Raw genomic sequence first — 20031 nt, 5'->3', positions numbered from 1 at the left:
AGGCTGTGGTTTACGATGCGCCGATCGTGGCGATTCCGTTGTCTTGTCTAATTTTAGCTTGGGTTCGGATTCGGCGACAAAAAGAAAATTCCATTCCGTATCTGAACCGCGTCCTGGGCCACAGCAAGGCGTAGACAGCATGGCGAGTCAGGTCTCGCGATGGGCGCCCTAAACGGTCGTTGCAATCAATTCAAATCGTAACGGCTTTTCGGGATACTCGGACTTCGGAAACGGACGGAATCGAATTCAGTTGATGCACCTTACTCACTAATTTAATGAAATTTAATTCACACTTCCTAATCCTTGATAGGGTTTTTTCTGATTTGCTCGATAAGCCACCATTCGAACGACGAGTGAAAGCGAGGGCGCGTGGATTGCATCAGAAGAAGCTTTAGATAAAAATGGCTCCAGTTCTAGTGACCACACGTTTCACAAGCTTGTAAGCACACGAGGCCGCGTCAAGTAGAAACAAGGCACACTCCAAACGACAGCGCACGCATCTTGCAAAACGCGGGCGCTCTGATAACTGAACCGTTTCCCTTTTTAATCGGATGTGCGATGCGATTGTTGACACAGTGTCTATAGGCTTTCGTCTATTGATTCGATGTCCCGCGGCCCTCGAAGCTGGTGGTCAGTGCGGTGGAACAATCGTGCTCAACAAACGACGACCATGGCGGTCCATTAGAGGCACTTAATTAGGTCGACCCGACATGACCAATGTGCGAATTTAGGTCCCGTCCCTTTACGGCTGGGTACGGGGCCAAGCACGGTCCCTTGTCGGCCCCTTAAATGCGGAATAAAGAAGCTACTTACGACATCCTTACGGCGGTTGCTGTCTGTGTACCGCGTCACCCGAGCGAGCAGTTCGGGATCACTTTTGAGTTCACCGATGAACCGACGACGAAACCGGTAACGGGCGGATCGCACTTTCTTCTGCAAACCGGAACACAAGCACACGAACAAGAATAAGAACAAGGCGGCCACCGCCTAGAGAGAAGGTCCTAGCTTCACACACCGCTCACAAGGGGCACTTCTGCCCGTACCGTGCGTCAACGGTTTACTGACCGCAACGGTCCGGCGACCGGGTAAATTATAATCGATCTACGGGACGGGCCGGGCCACAAACAGGACGGTCACTCTCGGGCCAGGTACTCGCACTTGGACGTTTTTACTGAAAATTCGCAAAGATAAGCGCACCTCTCTTTCGCGCTTAAGGAGCTTGTTTGCGCGCGCGTCTAAGACACACGCACTGAGAGCGTTTGCGCTCTCTCTCCTAGCGTTTCTCGTGAGTGGCTGCGTACGCGACGATCGCACGGTGACACTCACTCACCGGAGCACACACGTGCCAGCGGGGGATGATAGATTTTCGTCAATTTTCTTATCGACCATTAGCGTGTGTGTGCGTTCGCGTTCCCGGGAAGCACACGCTACCGGCCGGCGTGTCCCCGGAGACGCCATCCCGGTCCATCGCCGAAGTGGCAGCCAATTGATTTTGCTAATTGAAATTTGAAGTTTCTCGCTTAAGTGGCCCGCGGCGCACTACGATAAACGCGTTTGATAATGACGCTACGCACGCGTCACGCGAACCAGATACACCCCGCGACCGCCCCGTGGTTGCCCGTGATCCGCAAAACATCCGCTCGACTCCCCTCTCGTAAAGGCATAAATCTTCGGTTTGAGCTTGGCCGGCGGATTTGCGTCACACGCTGGCGGGCGGCGATGTCCCGAATAAGGTCACAAACCACTTCCGCCTGCGGAGGAAAGCATCTCCTGCGGCCGGCATTCAAATGAAGTCTTCGGTGGATGCTTCGGTTATATCAGGCGAACCGGAGCGCCGAGGTTAGACACACCGATTTGCAAGCTGTCACCGGGGCAACGATAAAAACACGATCATAAACATATTACCATGATAACGAACCCTGCGGAACCCTGTTTGCGTGACGCACACAGCCCGGTCGGTGGAATGCGCTGGGGTGGATTGAATGCAGCCACTCGACGGGTACAGGCTCGTCGGGTTCTAGCGCCTGTCTGGGTGCGTCCGATCTGATCTGCGTCTGGTTGCATGACGCGAACGATTTCTCGGTTACCCCGCCAGCCTTGAGCGATTTTGAAAACAATCCATTTCGGAAGGACCATTCCGGGGGCTCCATAAATCAGGGGGCTTAAAATAGATTACGGTGCGTTTTATGGACGGGTTCCAATTTTAGTTTGTTTGGTCATCCAGGTGATACGGAGGAAGGATTGAAGTTGATGCGAAATCAGGTTCAATTTTATTGAATTATACGCCCTCGGGAGATAGTACTTCGCTTCGGCCCCGATAAGGGCGCGAAGCGCAATAAGATGGTTGGGCTCAAAATAAAGCAGGTGGCGAGACATGATTACACCGCGGGATAATGCCCGATTGATCCACTGGCCCGAGTTTTATGACTGCTTACGCGTGTCGAATGCGTTCGAGCGGATTTATGGCCCAGGTATCTGCTGCTGCGACCAACAAACGTTGTATTTTTGAATTTCTCGATTGCGCGATCGGCGAGCTATGTGATCGGCGGATTGCCTACCATCAGGCGCAAACACAAAATTCAAATTGAATGCCTGGCTCTAGATGTTTTGGTAGACAATCTGCCACAGATTAAGGACGAGCGAGGGCCAGACCAACCCCGGTAACCGGAAACCCATTATCGTAAGTAATCGACCGCAGAAGTTAAGTTATCCCGGTGCCGGTCGGCAATTAAGTCACCACCCCAGGAACCCCAAAACACCCCCGGATAGGTGACGATCCGGAAGCAATGCTCAGTCGACCGACCCAACCGACACACATAAACCACCAACGGTCAGCGTGTTCCGTGATTTAAAGTTACACCAAGATGCACCCGCCCTCTAAGACACCCTGGTCCGTCCGTGTCCGGGTTTCTGTGGTTCAAGACGATAAATAGCCGGGCCCTGGCGCCTAATTGGCAGCCGTACGTGATGCCGTAAGCTCTTCGGGGCCCTCGCCCCCGGTTCTCCCGGTGCTCAAACCGGACGTTTACGGTGCCCGCAATTAAACCACATTAGCTTGGGCTCTCTAAAGCGTGCTCCCGTGCTCTAATAGCGTTAATGTTATAGGCACTAAATTTACATTACACGCACGACACCGATTGGCTCGGCTTTCTTCCTTGGCTGCCGGCGTCCTGTGGAATCTTTTGGTGGTCTTTGTTCATTCGACTCACGCGGAAAGCTAGTGCTTTAGGCCCCATAAATAATTCCACTACGATTCGAGCGATAGACAGAGAGAGAGAGAGCTTCTCGAGGCCGGCAATAGTGTAGCGAAGAAACTTTGCATCGAGAGAGCCTCGTGTACGTGTTTGGCCACGGAACCACAACAACCGGAGCAAGCAACCGGAGTGTGTGCGTTCTAAAGCCAAGAACGGATTGGAGCGACAATGTGGGACCCGGCTAAAGGACCGACATAGCTCAAACCCCACGGCACACACACACACCGACACACCGACACGTGTGTGGTTTAGTGTGGCGGTTAGGTCGGTCGAAGCCCGGTTACTCCCCAGATGACGATGATTATCACTGATGCCGGCTTAATTGGTAGTGTAATAATAAATTAACATTCCTAGACCATAATTCTGCGCAGCCTGCTGGGAGGGCCTGCCATCCTACGTGTGTGTGTGTGGTTTTTCACCACAAACCCCACACGCGTAAGCCTGGGGGCCTGGCACGGTCGGTCGGCCGGGGCCGGTCTGGCGCAAATCTTTAGGGATTTGTAGAAAAGCCGGAATTTTGAAAAGTCTACAAAACTAGCACGTGGGCTGCCATGGGGGTTGGTGGAAAACTATCGGCCCCCTTCGTTTTTGGACGTGTCCTCTCGGGACGGCTGTGGGTCACCCATCCTGTGGACCACACCGCTAGGCTAGGCAATCGTGTTCGCCGAGCCGAGAGAGAGACACACCGTAAACCGGAACATACACGCGCACCGCATCGAATGCATCCGCTGGTGGGTTTTTGTGCCCCACAAGATGGGGTCATAATAAATTCAGCAGCTGCAGCTCAGGATTTTAAGATTCAAATCTGTTTTAATTCGATTGCCGGCGGCGGTAATTGTTGATAATTGAGAATGATTTTACAAATTGGATTACCGGGCCAATTAGTAGCCATTTAATCGGATATCATATTTCACGGTGGCCACGGACCGCCGTTGTCCGGGGTCATGTGTGTGTGGGTGTGGTTGGTTGGTTGGGTCGATAGTGTGGAGTGTGCGATTTTTTCCCACCTTCCAGCGCCGTGATAATCCGTGGCTATCCGTAGTGTTAAGGGTCTTGATTAAGGGCACTTTCCTGTTGCCGCTGACCGTTTTAAATCAGGTTAATTACACTTTAATGATTTATTGACATAATTGGTACCATGGTACGGGTTGTTGTCGTTAGCATTCAATGGTTTTTAAATATTTTCAATTACCAGCTACCGTTTCTGCCCAAAAAAACCACACCCTTTTCATCGGGAACAGTAGCGATTGTTGTTGCTTTCCCCCGACAACAAAGTCCTGTGTAGTCCAATAAGAAGCAGGTTCAGTGACGGATCATGCCCCGGGAAGTGAAAGCTCACCTAATATTCCCTGCGAGTGCAATCCGTCTTGCGAGGCGAGCAAAACATCTTGCCACGACGTGGAAAAATCACTCGAGTGCACCTGTGGCCGCACAGAAAATGAAACGCGAACACCTTCTTTCCTTGGACGGAACGGTCCGTTGATTCCTTACGTCAGACATTCGTCAGACACAATAACCCACCATCACCACGCGCGATAAATGTGCCCCTCCTGAAAACAGGATGCTCGCTTTGTGCGGAGATTTCATCACGTTTTCGTCGGTGTTTTTCGTGCATTTTGCATGACCTCACTCGGTGGGGCACGGCATCAATCCTCGGCACCGGCAGCTGTGGGCATGTGTGTGCCATTTTAACCTTCAACCCGAGCCGCCACCGTTCGACACCGTTTTGCACCTCGATGAAGATTAAGACGAGCCTTTCGGTCGGGCAAAACGGAGTTATGTGCGCAAAAAGTAGCAGCAATTCAACATATCTTCTGGCTCCAGTCCGGGCCCAGCGTCCAGTTGTTGGCGCGTAGTTTGTGAGATTGCCACCGTAATTGAACCGGATGGACACACGAGACGTGTCTTCATCTTTTCTCATGCTTCTCAGCGCTAAAGAAATGTGACGCTCCCTCCGCCGGGGCGGGGAATGTGAATGAAGACACAGCGTCCGTAGCGTAATGGACGACGTTCAGCGCTGGCCGGTCCCGATCTGGCAGATTAATACCGATTGACCATAATCCGTAACAAGAGCAACGCCCCAACCGTTTCGCATCACCCCCGGTGTGAGGAGGGTGAGCCTTTTTTTGCTGCTTTCTCTGGCACGATTCCCCCTAGCGCACTGTTTCGAACGAGCAATCGGCACAGGATTATCCCCCACGGGGCAGTGTCAAAACGGTTCCAAATGGCTTTTGGGTAGTGAAACTTATCGGAAGGTTTCACAGCGATAAACAAGCGATTCAAGCTACTGATAAACATCAATCGTTACACTATCGTATCGGCCGAAGATCTATACGAACAATGTCTGGAAGCACGAATTAAAGGTATCTGAGGTTTACTGCTTAAAACGGAATGGAGGCTCCTCACTAAGCCGGACCTCACGTGTTGGCGGCCCGAAAATGGCCAGAAGGTGGCAGTGGTAAATATTTGCTTCCATCGCCTCCACCCACGGGCCTCTAATTTTTGCCCCCGGACCGGACCGGACGGAGGCCTCTACGCTCTTCATCAAATATACATCGGCTTCGGGGTTCGCCCCGGTTTTTTGGCCTTCGTTTCCAGTGCCGGCCACGGCTTCGCTCTCGTTCGCTCTCTTGCCCTGCCGTTCCCGTCCCGGTAGGCCTTTCCGTTGGAAATTAGCTTGTTTGCATTGAAATTTCCGCCCGCTCGAGCATTGCCAATTGTCGGTCGGCTTGCCGGCCGTTGGTCGTTCGTTCGTTCCGAACCGAGGCCTAGGGACCGAGAGCACGGACTGGAACGGTGGTAAAAACAAACAAAACATGACACGAGAAGGACGCATGAGGTTTGATGTGCCAGCCCGATTCGAAGCGGCCTGGCCGGCCGAGGGAAGAACTGCTGAGCTGCACACAATACTGCCGAAGAAAATCGGAAAACCGGGAAAACCTCCGCTCCTCCGGGGTAGCCAATGTGCATAAATCAACAATGGCGGCGGCCCGGGATCGGGGCTGAATGGGAAGCGAGACTTTTGTTGGAAAAATGGGCTGGCGGGGGCGCAAATTTAAAGAATTCTGCTCCATTAAGCAAAACTTTGTCTCATTGATCAGAGAGAGCGCGAGAGCGAAAACTTCAAGACGCTCGGTGGAGACGCCCGGTGGCGCTGGCTAATGGGGGAGCCATGGAGACGCCTGGTGCTCCACGAGATGAATGGGGAGTGGCTTTTACGCTAATTTAGTAGCACGTTTGTAAAGTGTCAGTCAATTTTGGTCAAATGCAAGAGAAGTTTGTAGCGGTTGAAGGAAGCGATTTCAATTGAATTTGTGTTCTTTCAACTTCAACGCGAAAGCAACTATCACATAATGTCTCGGTATTTGGGGGAGCCCTTGACTCGTTAAACGGTGCCCAGAGAAGCATAAAAATGGTACCCAAATCGGTTAGCCAAATCCGTTTTCCCGCATCTTATTGCTTCGGTCAACCGCAACCCGGAAGCGGCGCCGAGCAAGCAGCTGTTGGCGGCTCTGAAATCTTTCAATCGTGCTGAATCGTGCCCGGAATATCTTTGCTCAAACATTGATCCTTCGCACCAGGGGGTCCGTGCTCGCTGGCTGGCTGGCTGGCTGTGGTGTTCCCCAGCCAGCGCTGGCGCTACCGGAGGAACCGCAAGCCGCCGGCTTCCAGAAACCTGTTGAAAAATCAATAGAAAGAAAGCATTTAATCCCGATGGTTCCCGGACGCTTTTTTCCGCTGATCCCCGCAGAGAACGCTCGTTTCGCTAATGCAAATATTCTGCCAGTAGTCGTCGTCGTCGTCGGAGAACGACCAGAGAGAGAGAGAGAGAGAGAGAGAGAGAGAGAGAGGTGTCCTAAGTCTGCCTCTCGAGCCAGACGAAGTGGCGCTCGTGCCGGAAAGCACCTTTCCGGGTGCCGTTTCGTTGGTTGGTTGTGGTTCGATGTTTAATTTCTCACCACACCAACCAGTGGACGACGACGACGATGCTCTGCGTTTCGGTCCAATAGTTTTCTTGTCCCATTGGGCCATCGAAATGTTCTGCAAACCGCACCCGGCAGCCACGGCACCGTGAACGTCAGCCTGTTCGAGCCGCAGGAGTTTCTGCTTTTTGGGGATGAATTTTATCAGTAAGATAAATATGACACAGGACCGAGTGGGAACCGACCGGAGGGCACGCCCGGCCGGAAGCCGGAAGATTGCGATGAATGTCTGTTTCGAAGTGTCCGTTCCGTTTTCGCTCTCGCAGGTGAGTGTATTGGTTACGTATCGGGCCGTTTGCGGTAGTGTGCGTATAGCGTCTCTGTGTGCTGTAAAATGTTGTACCGAATTGCGGTAATTTGTAGCTAAATCGAATTGTTAGAACGAATTATTTGAGGACGTTGTTTCAAAAAGGTCGTTAAGATGGTGCTTTTTGCGTTTTGTCATTTGTTATTTCGTTAAAATGTCAGTTTCGTGAATCGAGACTTCGTTCAAAAGCGAGTGGATCACTAGTCAGCCATTGAAAGTAATTGAAGTAAATACCAGGATAGCCGATTGCTTCACAAACACACGGACTCGCAAGGGTACAGCATTAGCACACATTACTCGAACGGCAGATAAATAAAGCAACGGATAACAACACCGGATAAAGAGATAAAAGGCGGAAATGCTCATAACCAACGTGCGAAGCGAAAGCCCTAAGAAGCCGACCACGCCGTAGGGACGCTCCAGCGAGCAGGATAAGCACGTGCAGACGGGTTTATATTTGTGTTGAAAAGACGCCACGCCGACCAAGATGAAGGACGCGCTAATGCCAAACCCAAGGAAACCCGATCCCGATCCAGCCCGACGCGCTCTCGTCCACGTGCTGAACGCGGCTCACGGAAGATGGTGGACCCTTCGCTACGGGCTCCCGTGCGGCCATTATTCATTTTGGGGTGGAAGATAAATGACGACATGGCGTACTTCCCCTCTTACTCGCACGACCGCGCACTCGCGTCACGCTCTCCGGGAGCACGAGCACACTAATATCGGCGTCTCTTTCGGCCACGGTCCGTTTTAATGTCGGTTCGGACTTTTGGCTTTGGCTCGGCAAAAACGGGGGAAAGAACGAAGAAGTGCTTCTCCTGGTGCCGCTTGACTGTAGTGGTGACGACGATGGGCACACGCGCCATTTAACGGCCACCAAAGCAGGACGACCCAAACCACGACGACGACAACGCTGCTGGCCCGGGACGCCATCGTTCTTTTTTAATGCTTCTGGGCGCCCCACAAAAAGGGCGACCCTATTTAAGCGCGGCCCGAGCCAAAGTTGCGCATGTGAGAAGGTTGCCGCAGCGTAACGTCTGCGTGACCGACCGTGGCCTTGACGGCTCCTGGCGCTCCTCCTGGCGCGGCTCAACTTTTCGCCGGCCGGAGTTGGGTTGTAAATAATTTTACTACCGATATAAAAATCTTCAGCTAATTTCAATTAATTAACACCCTAATGAATGGCGCCATTGCATTAATTTGACTGTCCTTCGGAGGCTACGCAGGCCCCGCGCGCAGGCCCCCGTCGCTTTCCGGTGCTATAGTGGCAACAGTTTCGACTTCGACCTGATCCGTTCTTTCCGGTGCTTTTTATTACAGCCGGCCTGCCGTACAAGGTGTACGCCGGCCACGACTCGGTGCTGGCGGAAAAGCGTAAGCAGCGGCGGATACGAACGACCTTCACGTCGGCCCAGCTGAAGGAACTGGAGCGAGCGTTCCAGGAGACGCACTATCCCGACATCTACACGCGTGAGGAGATTGCGATGAAAATCGATCTGACCGAAGCACGGGTACAGGTGAGTCGTACAGTCCGGTTGTCCCTTTTCCTTAGGCACTCCATAAAAATCATAGCAAAAAACCGAAAGGGATCCCCGTAGGCCGTTACCGAGTCCCGAGATTGAGTCCGGCGATGGCGACGGAGGCGGCCGTACGGTTCTCGGGCTTGATTGATTAAATTGTTTCCCGTGGCATGTGGCGGCCGATGGAGATGGTCCTGTGTGTCCTGGAAATTCTTTCGATCCGAATGTGTGCCAGACCCCGCAAAAAAGGACAAGGAAGGACAACGAAAATGACGGAGACCTGCTTTCCTCCTGATCAGCCTGATGGAGTCGAGTACATAAAGTCCATTATTTATGACACGTGCCTTGCTCAATATTTCATGCGTGTGCTTGACTTGACTACGGCACCCAAGAAAGGGCCCGATAGCAGGCCTGACACATGCCTTTCGATTAGAGGCGAGTCATAAATTTATCACCTCTGCCCGTTCGACCGTCCGTCCGTTCGTTTCGGGTCGAGTGCGGTGGGCTGGCATCACCGCTTCCGCTGGTGGTGTGCGTCACCCTTCATTTCACGGATATCGCGTGGCGGAAGTGCAAGTCGAAAGTCTCACACGACACGAGCTGGCCGGCCAACTCGGCTCGGAAGGAAAGAATGATGGATTATTCGGGGTGTCGTTTGATGAGAGGATCGTTGGGATTGATGTCTCAATCAAGTCCTCGTTCGAACCCGCACCAGTCGAGTCAAGGGGTCAGTCCTACGGTCCTTGAACGGTGGTGGTGCTGCCACACGCCACGCCTACGGGGACACTTTCGTCTCGGCTTTCACCCGGACCCGGGTTTTTATCACAACGGGTGCATCTAATCTGCACACGAGATTCATTCGATCCGGTTCCGGTCCCGGAGGGGACCGACGAACGCAGTGGCGGAAGTTGTAAAACAAGTGTAACAAATTGATTTCCTCAGCCTCTCGAACCGAGGCAGCCCTAGGAGGCTTCCCATCCTCGGCATCCCGGGAGCGTGTGAAGTGATTCGGAATTGATGGTTCGGCTATCACGGAAGGGAACCGGAAGAGCTTTGTCCAAGGGATGATAAATGGCTGCGATAAGTGGGCGGAAAATGTGGCGTGAAACCCATTTTCCTTGTTTTTTTTGTATGATAACTGCAGCATAAATATGCCAAAAATTTCATGGGAAACTTTTCCGCACTTCAAGATGAAAAAAAAGTGAGTGAGAACGTCTCCAAATTGAACGCCCAAAGCTAGTTTTAAACAGTGCCCTTCGGCGTCACGAACGGCTGTCGGTAGATTGCTGGATTGGGTGTTATGATAGAATTACGCCGATGTTATCTTTAATTACATTGTGCCAATATTGTTGCCAATTTAGCCGTTGATCCGCGCCTCAGCTGCACGAGACTGCTCAAGAAATTGGAGGTAAACTCCCGGCGGGGGCCACCGAGGTCACACCGGGCCACATCGGTAATTTACATACAATTACACCGACGTGTTGACGCTTATCGCTGGTTAACGTAAACATTTCGCTCTCTCCGCCGAGCAACTTCCGGCTCCGGTGTGCAATTACTGTGCACCGTCCACCGTGCAGCTCCGTGGAGGACTCGAACGGTGAATCGGAAATGGACGAGCCAAACGAGATCCGATCTGTCTGTTGCTGTCAAAACTGCTCAAAGTGTTGATCGATTCAATTTTCGAACGGCGCCGTTTCGGTCCAGCGTCCGTGCGCTTCGTCCGCGTGGTCCGCGCTACGTCCCTGGGGACTGGAATAAAATTTAATTGAAATTTCAATTCAATTACCGTACATTATACTCGCGCGGCAGTGGCACGCTGATGGATGGCACGCACCTTCGAACCTTCCGAAATGCCATCGGTCTGCCAATTTCGGTTCGAAAATTTCCACCCAAAACAGAAACAGCCACTCTCGGGGGTTCGGGGTTCAACGGGTACCCTAGCGGGCCATGTTAATAATCGATGGGACATTATTGCATGTCATCACGCGTCTCCGGCAGCCGATACCGATAGTCGGCCGCCCGGTGGGAATTGGTGCGAAGTGCGCCAAAATGCGCCAAAAAATATAGAATAAAAGGAGCGAAAATGAAGCGCGAAAATCATAAATAAAATTGCCTTTCCAACGGAGTACGTGCTGCGGAGGGAAATGGGCACGGAAAGTTGTTGAAAACACGCGAAACGAAAACGAAACAAAAATAAAGGACGTAAATGCATTTTGTTAATGAAATCCATCCATTTGGTGTTCGTTGGTGAGGTTTTCGGGGTTTTATTTCCCTTGCACTCGGTGCTTAAAGTACCAAAAGCGATACAGCTCGATGGAACCGAAAATGTAGCCCTGGAAGAGAGATTTTAAAGCGGCTGAGCCTTTCGGGAGAAGGACCAGTTGCAGACACATTAATTTTATTTCGATTGTTGAAATATGAAATTAAACAACGGCTCGTCCGAACTGGCTGTCGAACTGGCTGTCGAAACCGGACTGAGACCAGAGACCGGTCGGTTTCGTCCGTGGTCCGCGTCAAGCATACAAAGTATGGCCATCCGGAACCGTCAATCAGGAACCGTCTCGGTTGCGCTCCAATCTCGCTCGTAATTAGTGTCAAAACGGAGTGGCTGACGTTGACGTTGACATCGAATCCGGTGCGCGGTTGGGGTCGAAAAGCGCGGCATTAGATCTCTGTGTGTCCTGGGGGCCGCGGATTCGCTGACCGTTTTGGAGCGCGTTTGCGTTTTGATTAGTCTGTCAATTAACGCGAGGTGTCCCCGGCACGGGGACCTTGCGCCAGGCACGGTTTGCGCTGGACATATGTGAAGCCGAACCACCGAGAGAAGGTGCAAAAGTTTGCTCAATTTTTAAGCAAATAAATGGAATTTCGATGCCAACGAAGGTAGAAGAAAGAAGGTAGCATCGATGTTGCAATCGGGTTTATTTAATGTTTTCTTGTTACAGCAATTGCATTTTTTTCTGTGCGAATTCTAAGCAACAAACATTTATAGGATCAAAATTCGCAAGCCGTTCACAATAAGGCGTCTCAATTACACCCGAGGACACTCGATTTTTCCCTTCAATGAGTGTGTTTGTTACATCGAAAACAACTTCCCCGAGTCTCAACACCCCTCGTGCACCCCGTGTCATCTCGGGGAACACCCAGCCATTTAGGGAGAACATCCAGCCAAGGGTTTAGTTGCGGTTCCGTTCGGTGATTGAATTAAAATTCATCACACATCTGTGGTGTTTGGTGCCTTCGGTGATCTTGGTGGTGGCGGTGGCCCACAGTAATCCCTCCGCGGACCCCTAACCACGAGGGGTTGACGAGGGGTTCAAAAGTGAGCAAACAATCTGCGACTCATCCGCCGGGCCGTTGAAAGGATCCGGGAACGGTTTGGCGGAGTTTTATCGCCGATCGACAAACGCGACAATTATGAGCGTTGTGCTGTGCGAAAGTAGGGCGCATTAAGCTAATGAAAACTGCACAAGGGTCATTATTGTCGTTCGATGCTTCGGCCGTAATGGCGAAACAATGAACTTTTCGCCACAGCCAACTCCATATTGGTGACGCATCATTTTTCATGGCATGGCTATTGGTGAGTGCGTCATCACCGTTTGGCAGGATGTGGTGCTTCGTTCAGCTAGCTGATGGATTGTTTTACGCTTAGTGAAAAATAAAATCAAGAAAAGGTAAAACAAATGTGTGAAATGGAAGATAAAATGAAGATTAAACGATTGCAAAGAAAATGGCGTAGACACACACACAAAAAATACATGAGAAGACAGCAATGACCCGCAGCCGGCCCAGCCCGGAGCGAGGATTACAGATTGACGCACGAGAAAAGCAAAGCTCCGGTGCGTTGCTTGGTCAATCGCACGAAACGGGTCCCAAGTAGAGGAAACTCCATTTTGCGCCGAGATGTGCGAGAGGAAAATGAAAACACGTTCGGCGAAACACCCTTCGGCGTAAGACGAAGACGAACGACGAGCACGCAACCATAACCCTCAGGTTGGCCACCCCAAGCGAAGAAGAAGAAGAAGAGGTAGTAGCCACAAAACAGGGGCCGTGCCGTGTGCGCGCCCGAGAATGTCAAAACTTTGAAACAATTTAATTCATCACGCCCGGCAATCCACTGACAGCGCAGGAGTGCCGTGCGCTAAGGAGCGAGTGGCCCAAAAAGGTAGCAAAATGGTACGTAGCGAAATATTTGCGAAACTCGAAAGGAATATGAGGCACAGGAAAGATGCTTCGGCTGGCTGGCGAAACAAAATGTTGCAGAACGCTTGAGCTTGAAAAATTTATTTACATCCCACACACACACAACCTTAGCAATGGTGGGCGCAAATATGAATCGAGAAAAATAGGGCACCAAGGTAAGGGAAAAGTCAGTCATTAAGGCGTAGGCTCGGAACCTTGAGAGAAAGAATGCATAAAACGGATCGGAAGGATATAGAGGAATCGTAACAAAACTACGAAAGTTGTAACATACTGTCAGGTAAGGAGCATTTGATGACCCCTCTAATGGAGGGTCCAAAGTTATGCTAAGTATGCTGAGCATTGGCAAAAGCAAACTGTGTTACGCTGTCCATTCATTACGGAACGGTCATCTCAGTGGACGAAACGGGATTTTTTTATCTCTCGTTAAAAAGTGGATCTAATGAAATGAATAATTGATTGAAGTGTAATCGAACGGTTCTTACGGCTCCCCGGGAAACTGATCGATTCAAACGGGACGAAGCGCCTGTGACAGACCTCCTTTCACGAGTACGGTGCGCTCGGTCCACTAATGCTAATGATTGGACGAAGAGTTTCGAATTTCGGACAAACACAAATCGAACGGCGAAAAATGTCCGTCGAGAGAACACAGACCGAGAGCAAAAGGGAGAAGGTAGAGTAAACAATCTGCAATTACGCCATCCATCTGGGCAATGGCCGCTGGACCATATGTGGCCCGCGTGATGCATGGAGTCCGTTTTGGCAACCCGGGCAGGTCGTCGTGACTTTCGTGAAGATGAAATGGGGGGACCAGGAACCGTTTATTTACAGCACCGGCCAAAAGGAACGACTTTACTGCGACTTTATGGTGGTCCATTGATTATTTAACAAACTGGCAGTTTTATTGGTTACTCTAAAACGGGATGTTCTAAGCTCGGGCTCGAAGATTGGTTAGTTTTTGGGACATAACATTTACATTTTTATTACATACAACTAAGACAAACGAGACGAGAGACCTTGTTCGTATTTTGGAACAACCTTTTGGTTTCTCGAATTTTAAATCCGTTGTTTCGTTCCACGAATCCAATCTCAATTATTTGCTCCATGGCCAGCGCCATCACCATCAACTCCGGCTCGGGCCTGTTGGCTCCCGGTCGACAGACGACCAATAATGATAGTGCCGCAACGTATGCCGTACTGTACTCACATATGGTGCCCAAGGATGGAATTATTTTTCTCGATAAATATAAATCGTCGTCGACCAACGAGGCCACCGCCGGATCCCGTGCTCCCCTTGGCTCCCTTGGCATGTGTCTGGATCGCGTTCTCGCGCAGCACCATTATTGCACGTACCCACCGAGGACCGACCCGAGACCGTGGGGTGGCTGGGACCGCAAATCATGAAATACGGAAACCCGCCCGGTGCAGATTGGCCACTTTTTCGTGCCACCTACGTGGTCCGGCACACGTTCCGCGTTGTTTTTTTTTTGTAATGGACCCACCACGCATCTAGAAAAAAACAAAAACCAAAAACACACATTTGTTCGCGAAATGGCACCGGCGAAGGATGATCACCGGTTTTTACTCTCCAGAACCCAACCCGACTCCCAATCTGGCCAACCGGCCAAGCTCCGGCGCGGTTTTCCGGTGGTAGGTCATTTTTTCCTGGAAAATGACCCGGGGCGCGCTCTGGAGGCCGCATTATTAGAAGCAGCTGGAGTATGATTATTAAAATTTATGCTCACGAGCAACCGGGCCCCGGGAAAACCGCGGCGTGGAAAATTATCCGCTCGCGATCCGCCATCCCCATCATCCCGCCCCGGGGTGAGATGGAACTATGGCATCTGTTTGTTGAATCGGCGGATGGAATGCTGCTCGGATTTTCTTTCTTTATGGGTCGCTGTATGTGTGTGTGTGTTCCGCAAACATGTTGAGGTTTGAGTTTAAAAAGCGCACGAAAAGGTAACAGGCGTGGGGACGGTACATAATTTCGCCAAACATATGCAGACTGCAGTGGCAAATTGGAAAATTACTACCGACCAAACAGAGCCAACGGACCCGGATGGTGATGGTGATGGTGGTCAAACACCACTGGCCAAACAGAACACACACACAGGCACATGGGAAGTGTGAAATGATGGTACGGACACGAAAAGCCACACTCAATTTCCGGTGGTGCCCCCCCTCCCGTTTGTCCGGTTGTGGTTTGTCTAATCGAAATTCAAAATTCATGCTCAATTATTTATCGTTGTGGAGGACATGACATGGGGGTGTTTGGTCCGGCTGACAAACAAATTGTCGCTTTCGTTCGATTGTTTCGGTATGTATTAAAATCGCATCCCCCAAAAACCGCATCGCTCAGAGCTCTAAGCCAATAAATTATCGTCAACCACACGTCGGCCGGTCGGCCGACGGCAAAAAAGGGGTCTCGCCAGTTGAAAAGCCTTCTAAAAACTATAATCGACAAATCGAAGCAGATTAGCCTGAGTGCCGGTCGGGTCGGGTTCCGGGTAGCCTTGCGCTGGGGCAGGTTTTGCAATATTGAAACCACACTGGGCACGCCCTGCTGGGGATTCTGGATGAACGCCCCGACAGCCCCGGATTTCTGGCCAGAACCGGAAGGCCGTTTGGTGTTTGGTGATCTAGAAAACAATTTCAATAATTAGAAACGTCTCCCTAGAGATGCGGTGGGTGCGGCAATAAAATGTGCAACATAAAGTGGGGTCCGGTCTGGGCCATCTCAATGAGAAACAAACGGCGTTTTGGGACAATGGATCAAGGCTTTCGATTCCGTCTCTAGAATCGTTGCTGCGGACCTCTTGTGCTCTTGCGTCAAAATCGAATATGGCTACGGCTAATGAATATTACGTTCTCTTTGCTGCTTTATAAAAAAAATAGTAAAAAGAACATCATTTTTCAGTGACACCCTTCACGCTGTCATTAAAGAGTGTCCCTAGTAACAAAGGAACCGGGCCCGGTTCCCTATTGCTTCGAACCATCCCGGTCCGGCAAACGAAGAGCGTAACAAATGACGTTGTCATCTGTCACCGTGTTGTTGTTGTTGTTGTTGTTGTTGTCGTTGGCGCTATCAAGTGGTAACGGAGTCGCTAAATGTTCGTCCGTTCTGTGAGCGCAAAAAAAGGAAACATTTAAATCTTGATGGACGACGACCAACAGAGCAACCGCCGAGGGACCAATAAAGGGACCTTGTTTGTGATGGTCCAACATTGCCGCAGCACTATCGCGACGATGAATAAAAAACATCGATTTAATGATCTTGCGAATAGAAAAAAAGAAAACCCGGATCGACACTGCAACATCCTGCGAACATTATGATTTTTCCTACGAGCCCCGGAGGTTCGGGGGTGTAGCTGTTTGCGGAGCCGGGAACGTTTGTAAAGTTAATTGAATAAACATCGAGTTGAACACGGTTGAAAAGTGATTTCTGCTGTCCCGTCCTGGTCGGGGCCGGCGCGCAAGGGGCACTCCCTTCGTCAGGATTATTATTCATCGATTAACAAGTCGAATGCCTGACGCCCCGCGCGGAGGGGAGTTCGTCGAAGGCGGCAGCATCCCGGTGGCCCGGTGATGACCCGGTGTGTGCCGCCGGCCCTTCGCTGCCGTCCGTGGCCTCTGCTACCTGCTGCACCCTAATTCCCTTCGTATGGTTGTTTATTGTTCAGCTTCCGAAAAAGCTAATCAAACGCCACCAACACCAGCGCAGCCAGGGCCGGCCGGAGGACAATTGTCGTCGTAAATACCGTGGTGGTGGTGCCGTTGCTCACCACCGTGACGGCCGGGCACGCCGCGTCCTTCCTTCGTTCGAAGTCTTCCCCTTGGGCGCGACATTTTTCATCGAATGACACGGTCGCGCTCACCGGTACACTGGCGTGATGAAGGGAAAATATTAGCACAAGTGCTTCGTTATCCACTAAGCAGGATAAACAATGCTTACTGTATTTAGTTTATTGCTTTATTCACCCTCCGAGTTCCGGGTGCCACTTGCCTTGCCAGACAGCTCGGTTCGGCTACGGCGGAACCATTTTTATCCCCTCCGGGCACCGGGCACCGGGAACCCCTCGCCCGAAGGTCGAGGTGTCACCGGAAGAGGTGTCCTTTCGAGGAGCCGGCGGTCTCGCAACATCGTTGTTAACAAACAGCACCACCGGTGCTGCCGGTGGCGACCCTTCGGCGACCCTGCTTCTGTCGTCGGAGCACGTGGCCCATCATCTGTTCGGCCCGATGAAGCCATCATCCGGCTCCGAAGCCCACGATTCTTCTGCCAGTGTTCAGTTTGCAAAAGTGCCTCACCATCTGTCGCTATTTGTGTTCTATTGGTTTTGCTCACTTTTGCGCCTACATTCGGCGGACGGATGATGTAAGCTAGTAATGGGTACGGAACAAACTAAACCGATAATTTCTATCAAACGAGTGTGCGAATGCAATAGAAACAGTTCCGCCGGATTTCCATCAACCGTCTTCAACGGCACTTATTTTCTTATAATCTGTGAAAAATGGTTTCATTTCTCTACCATTTTATTCGAAAGTAACAAGAGTAAAATCTTAGCAAAACAAGATATTTTCTCAAATGTCCTGACAGGCACAGTTTTCTCTGGCTAAGAAACTTTCCACGCAGTCGAACAAGAATTGAAAAGAAAACATTCAATCAAATAACACACAGGACTAGCGAGAAGCAAAAAAGCAAGGCAAAGTCCTCCGGAAAGACGCAGCACGCAGCCACTCGGCGTAAGCACTTTTATGGCCATCTGCGTACGTGTCACATTTTAACGGCCTGCGGGACCAAATTTATGGCCCGAAATGGTTGATCGATTGATCGATCTCCCGGAGCTGGGTGGCCGAAGGGCAACGGCGAATGGTTTAAATTTTTAATTCAATCAACCCCAAAAATCGCCAAAGAAGTTCTCTCTCTTTCTCCCTCTCTCTCTCTCTGACACTCGCCAATTCTGCGCCCCATTCTGAGAGGGTGCTCGTAAACTATCGTAAAGCGGAGCGGGAAGGAGGAAAAAAAAATGTTACAACAAATCCTTTTCCCGGTCCATTGGGACGCGCCGTGTTTTATGTTGGTTTTTATGGACCTTCGCGCGGTACTTTGCGTCGCGTGCGCAGGACGGAATCTGACGGATTTTTAATCGACGACGGTCGGATCGGGAATCGCACAGGAAAAACGGTTGGCCACACCAATGTGCTACAAAGTGAAAGTGGAATCGAATTAAACGAACCAACCGGAACCATCGAGGGTTAAAGAGCGCCAAAGGAAAGCGTCTCGCGCCGTTATGGTTGGCTTTTGGGCTAACCAAATCAAAAGCCCGTGCTCTTAATACCCTCGGCCGATCGCCGAAAAGGGTGGCATTAATTTTGCAAACAACCATTTGGCCGTGAATTAATTATTGATGCCTCGCGGGCATCGAGCGAGTTGTTGGGTTGTAAATGATATTTTGGGTGATGGAAATAAAAAGGCATCCCTTTTCTTGTGCGGTCCCAATCGTTGCCGGGAGCTTTCTTTCGAGCGCCGGCCTTGGCCGATGCAAAAAAGATTTGCAAAGAACCGCGGCGTGGGCAATAAATAAATTTTGTGTACCACTTTTTATGGACGATTTTCGATCATAAAAATCCCATCCCAACGACCACCCGCAGGCCTTAGGGGTCTGGGGACGAGAGGACATGCCTTAAATTGAATTGCAGGATCCCTCGAGGTGCCCTTATCGTTAGCCACCCACCCAGACGTGACCGCGTGACCTATTGGCTGTGGGCGATAACAAAACTGGCCTCGCAAAAGATTTTCCACTCCAAAGAAGCCACTCGGCCTCGGTGGTGGTGAATCATTTAATTAGGTAATTCCCTTCGGGGCTTCGCGACACTCTTGGCAGCGGACGGAAAAGGTAGATTCCGACACTTTTTCCGCTGTAACTTAATTTAGTGATCGAGACCACCCGAGATCGAGAGTATGCTAATGTGGGACAAAATCTTAGGCGACTTATTTTTAACGACGTCGAAAGATTTGTCACCTCAAGTCCGGACCAAGATCCTGCGGCTTGCTGATTACACTTAACCATCTTTAAGTGGCCACAAGTCGAATTGGAAAGTAAAACATCGTACGCTAGTTGGTGATGGGAAAGGTAAACACATCCAACAGCAAAGAAAGGATGACCACTTTCTTAGAGCCGAGGACCGAGCTCGGCCCCGGTGATGATCAAGCCCCGATGCACAGTAAATAAAACTCGAATCGAAATCGGAACCCAATGTGTCTCGCCGCCGCCGATACACACATTCTCCGGCACGGTGCACACACACACACTTACTGTGCAGGATTTATAAATGAATTGTTTATTTTAATCATTTCTAATCAAATAATAAATTAAGAAAGTTAAACACAACCAACATGCGGCAGTCGTCCTCTGGACGATGTTTTCCCGGGACCCGGGGCCAGTGCCGGTGCGGAGCCGGGATCGTTTGCCGTCCACCCGGCGGCCCGGTGCCCGGCGGGTGGGGTTGCGGGCACAAAAACACAGGACACTTTGGTCATTTGTCTTCGGTTCGGTCCGATTGCAGATGCCTTAAGATGGCTTTCTTGAACTTTCGTCGAGAGCCACCCACCACCCAGACTTGTCCCGGTCACCCGGGACCGGGACAAAAATATGGGATCTTTTAGCTTCCTCCCAATCGGCCACCCGGGGCCCGGGGTTGGAGCGGCCAGGAAGACGGCCTCCGGCCATCGGCCGGTCGAAACGAACAACGAAACCGAACCC

General features: G+C 51.0%; 1 protein-coding gene across 1 annotated transcript in view; it reads left to right on the top strand.

Moving 5' to 3' along the window:
* The first annotated feature begins 139 nt into the window (after positions 1-139).
* The window catches only part of LOC128278786 (paired mesoderm homeobox protein 2-like), a 28890-nt gene continuing 8998 nt past the window's right edge, over positions 140-20031 (top strand). Inside the window, exons 1-2 of the mRNA XM_053017515.1 lie at positions 140-146; positions 8865-9061. Of these exons, the coding sequence (XP_052873475.1) occupies positions 140-146; positions 8865-9061 (204 nt within the window). The remainder of the gene's footprint in view (positions 147-8864; positions 9062-20031) is intronic.

Source organism: Anopheles cruzii, chromosome 2 (assembly GCF_943734635.1).
Source record: "Anopheles cruzii chromosome 2, idAnoCruzAS_RS32_06, whole genome shotgun sequence".
In the NCBI taxonomy this organism is placed as follows: Eukaryota; Metazoa; Arthropoda; class Insecta; order Diptera; family Culicidae; genus Anopheles; species Anopheles cruzii.
This window is presented reverse-complemented; position numbering and strand designations above follow the sequence as displayed.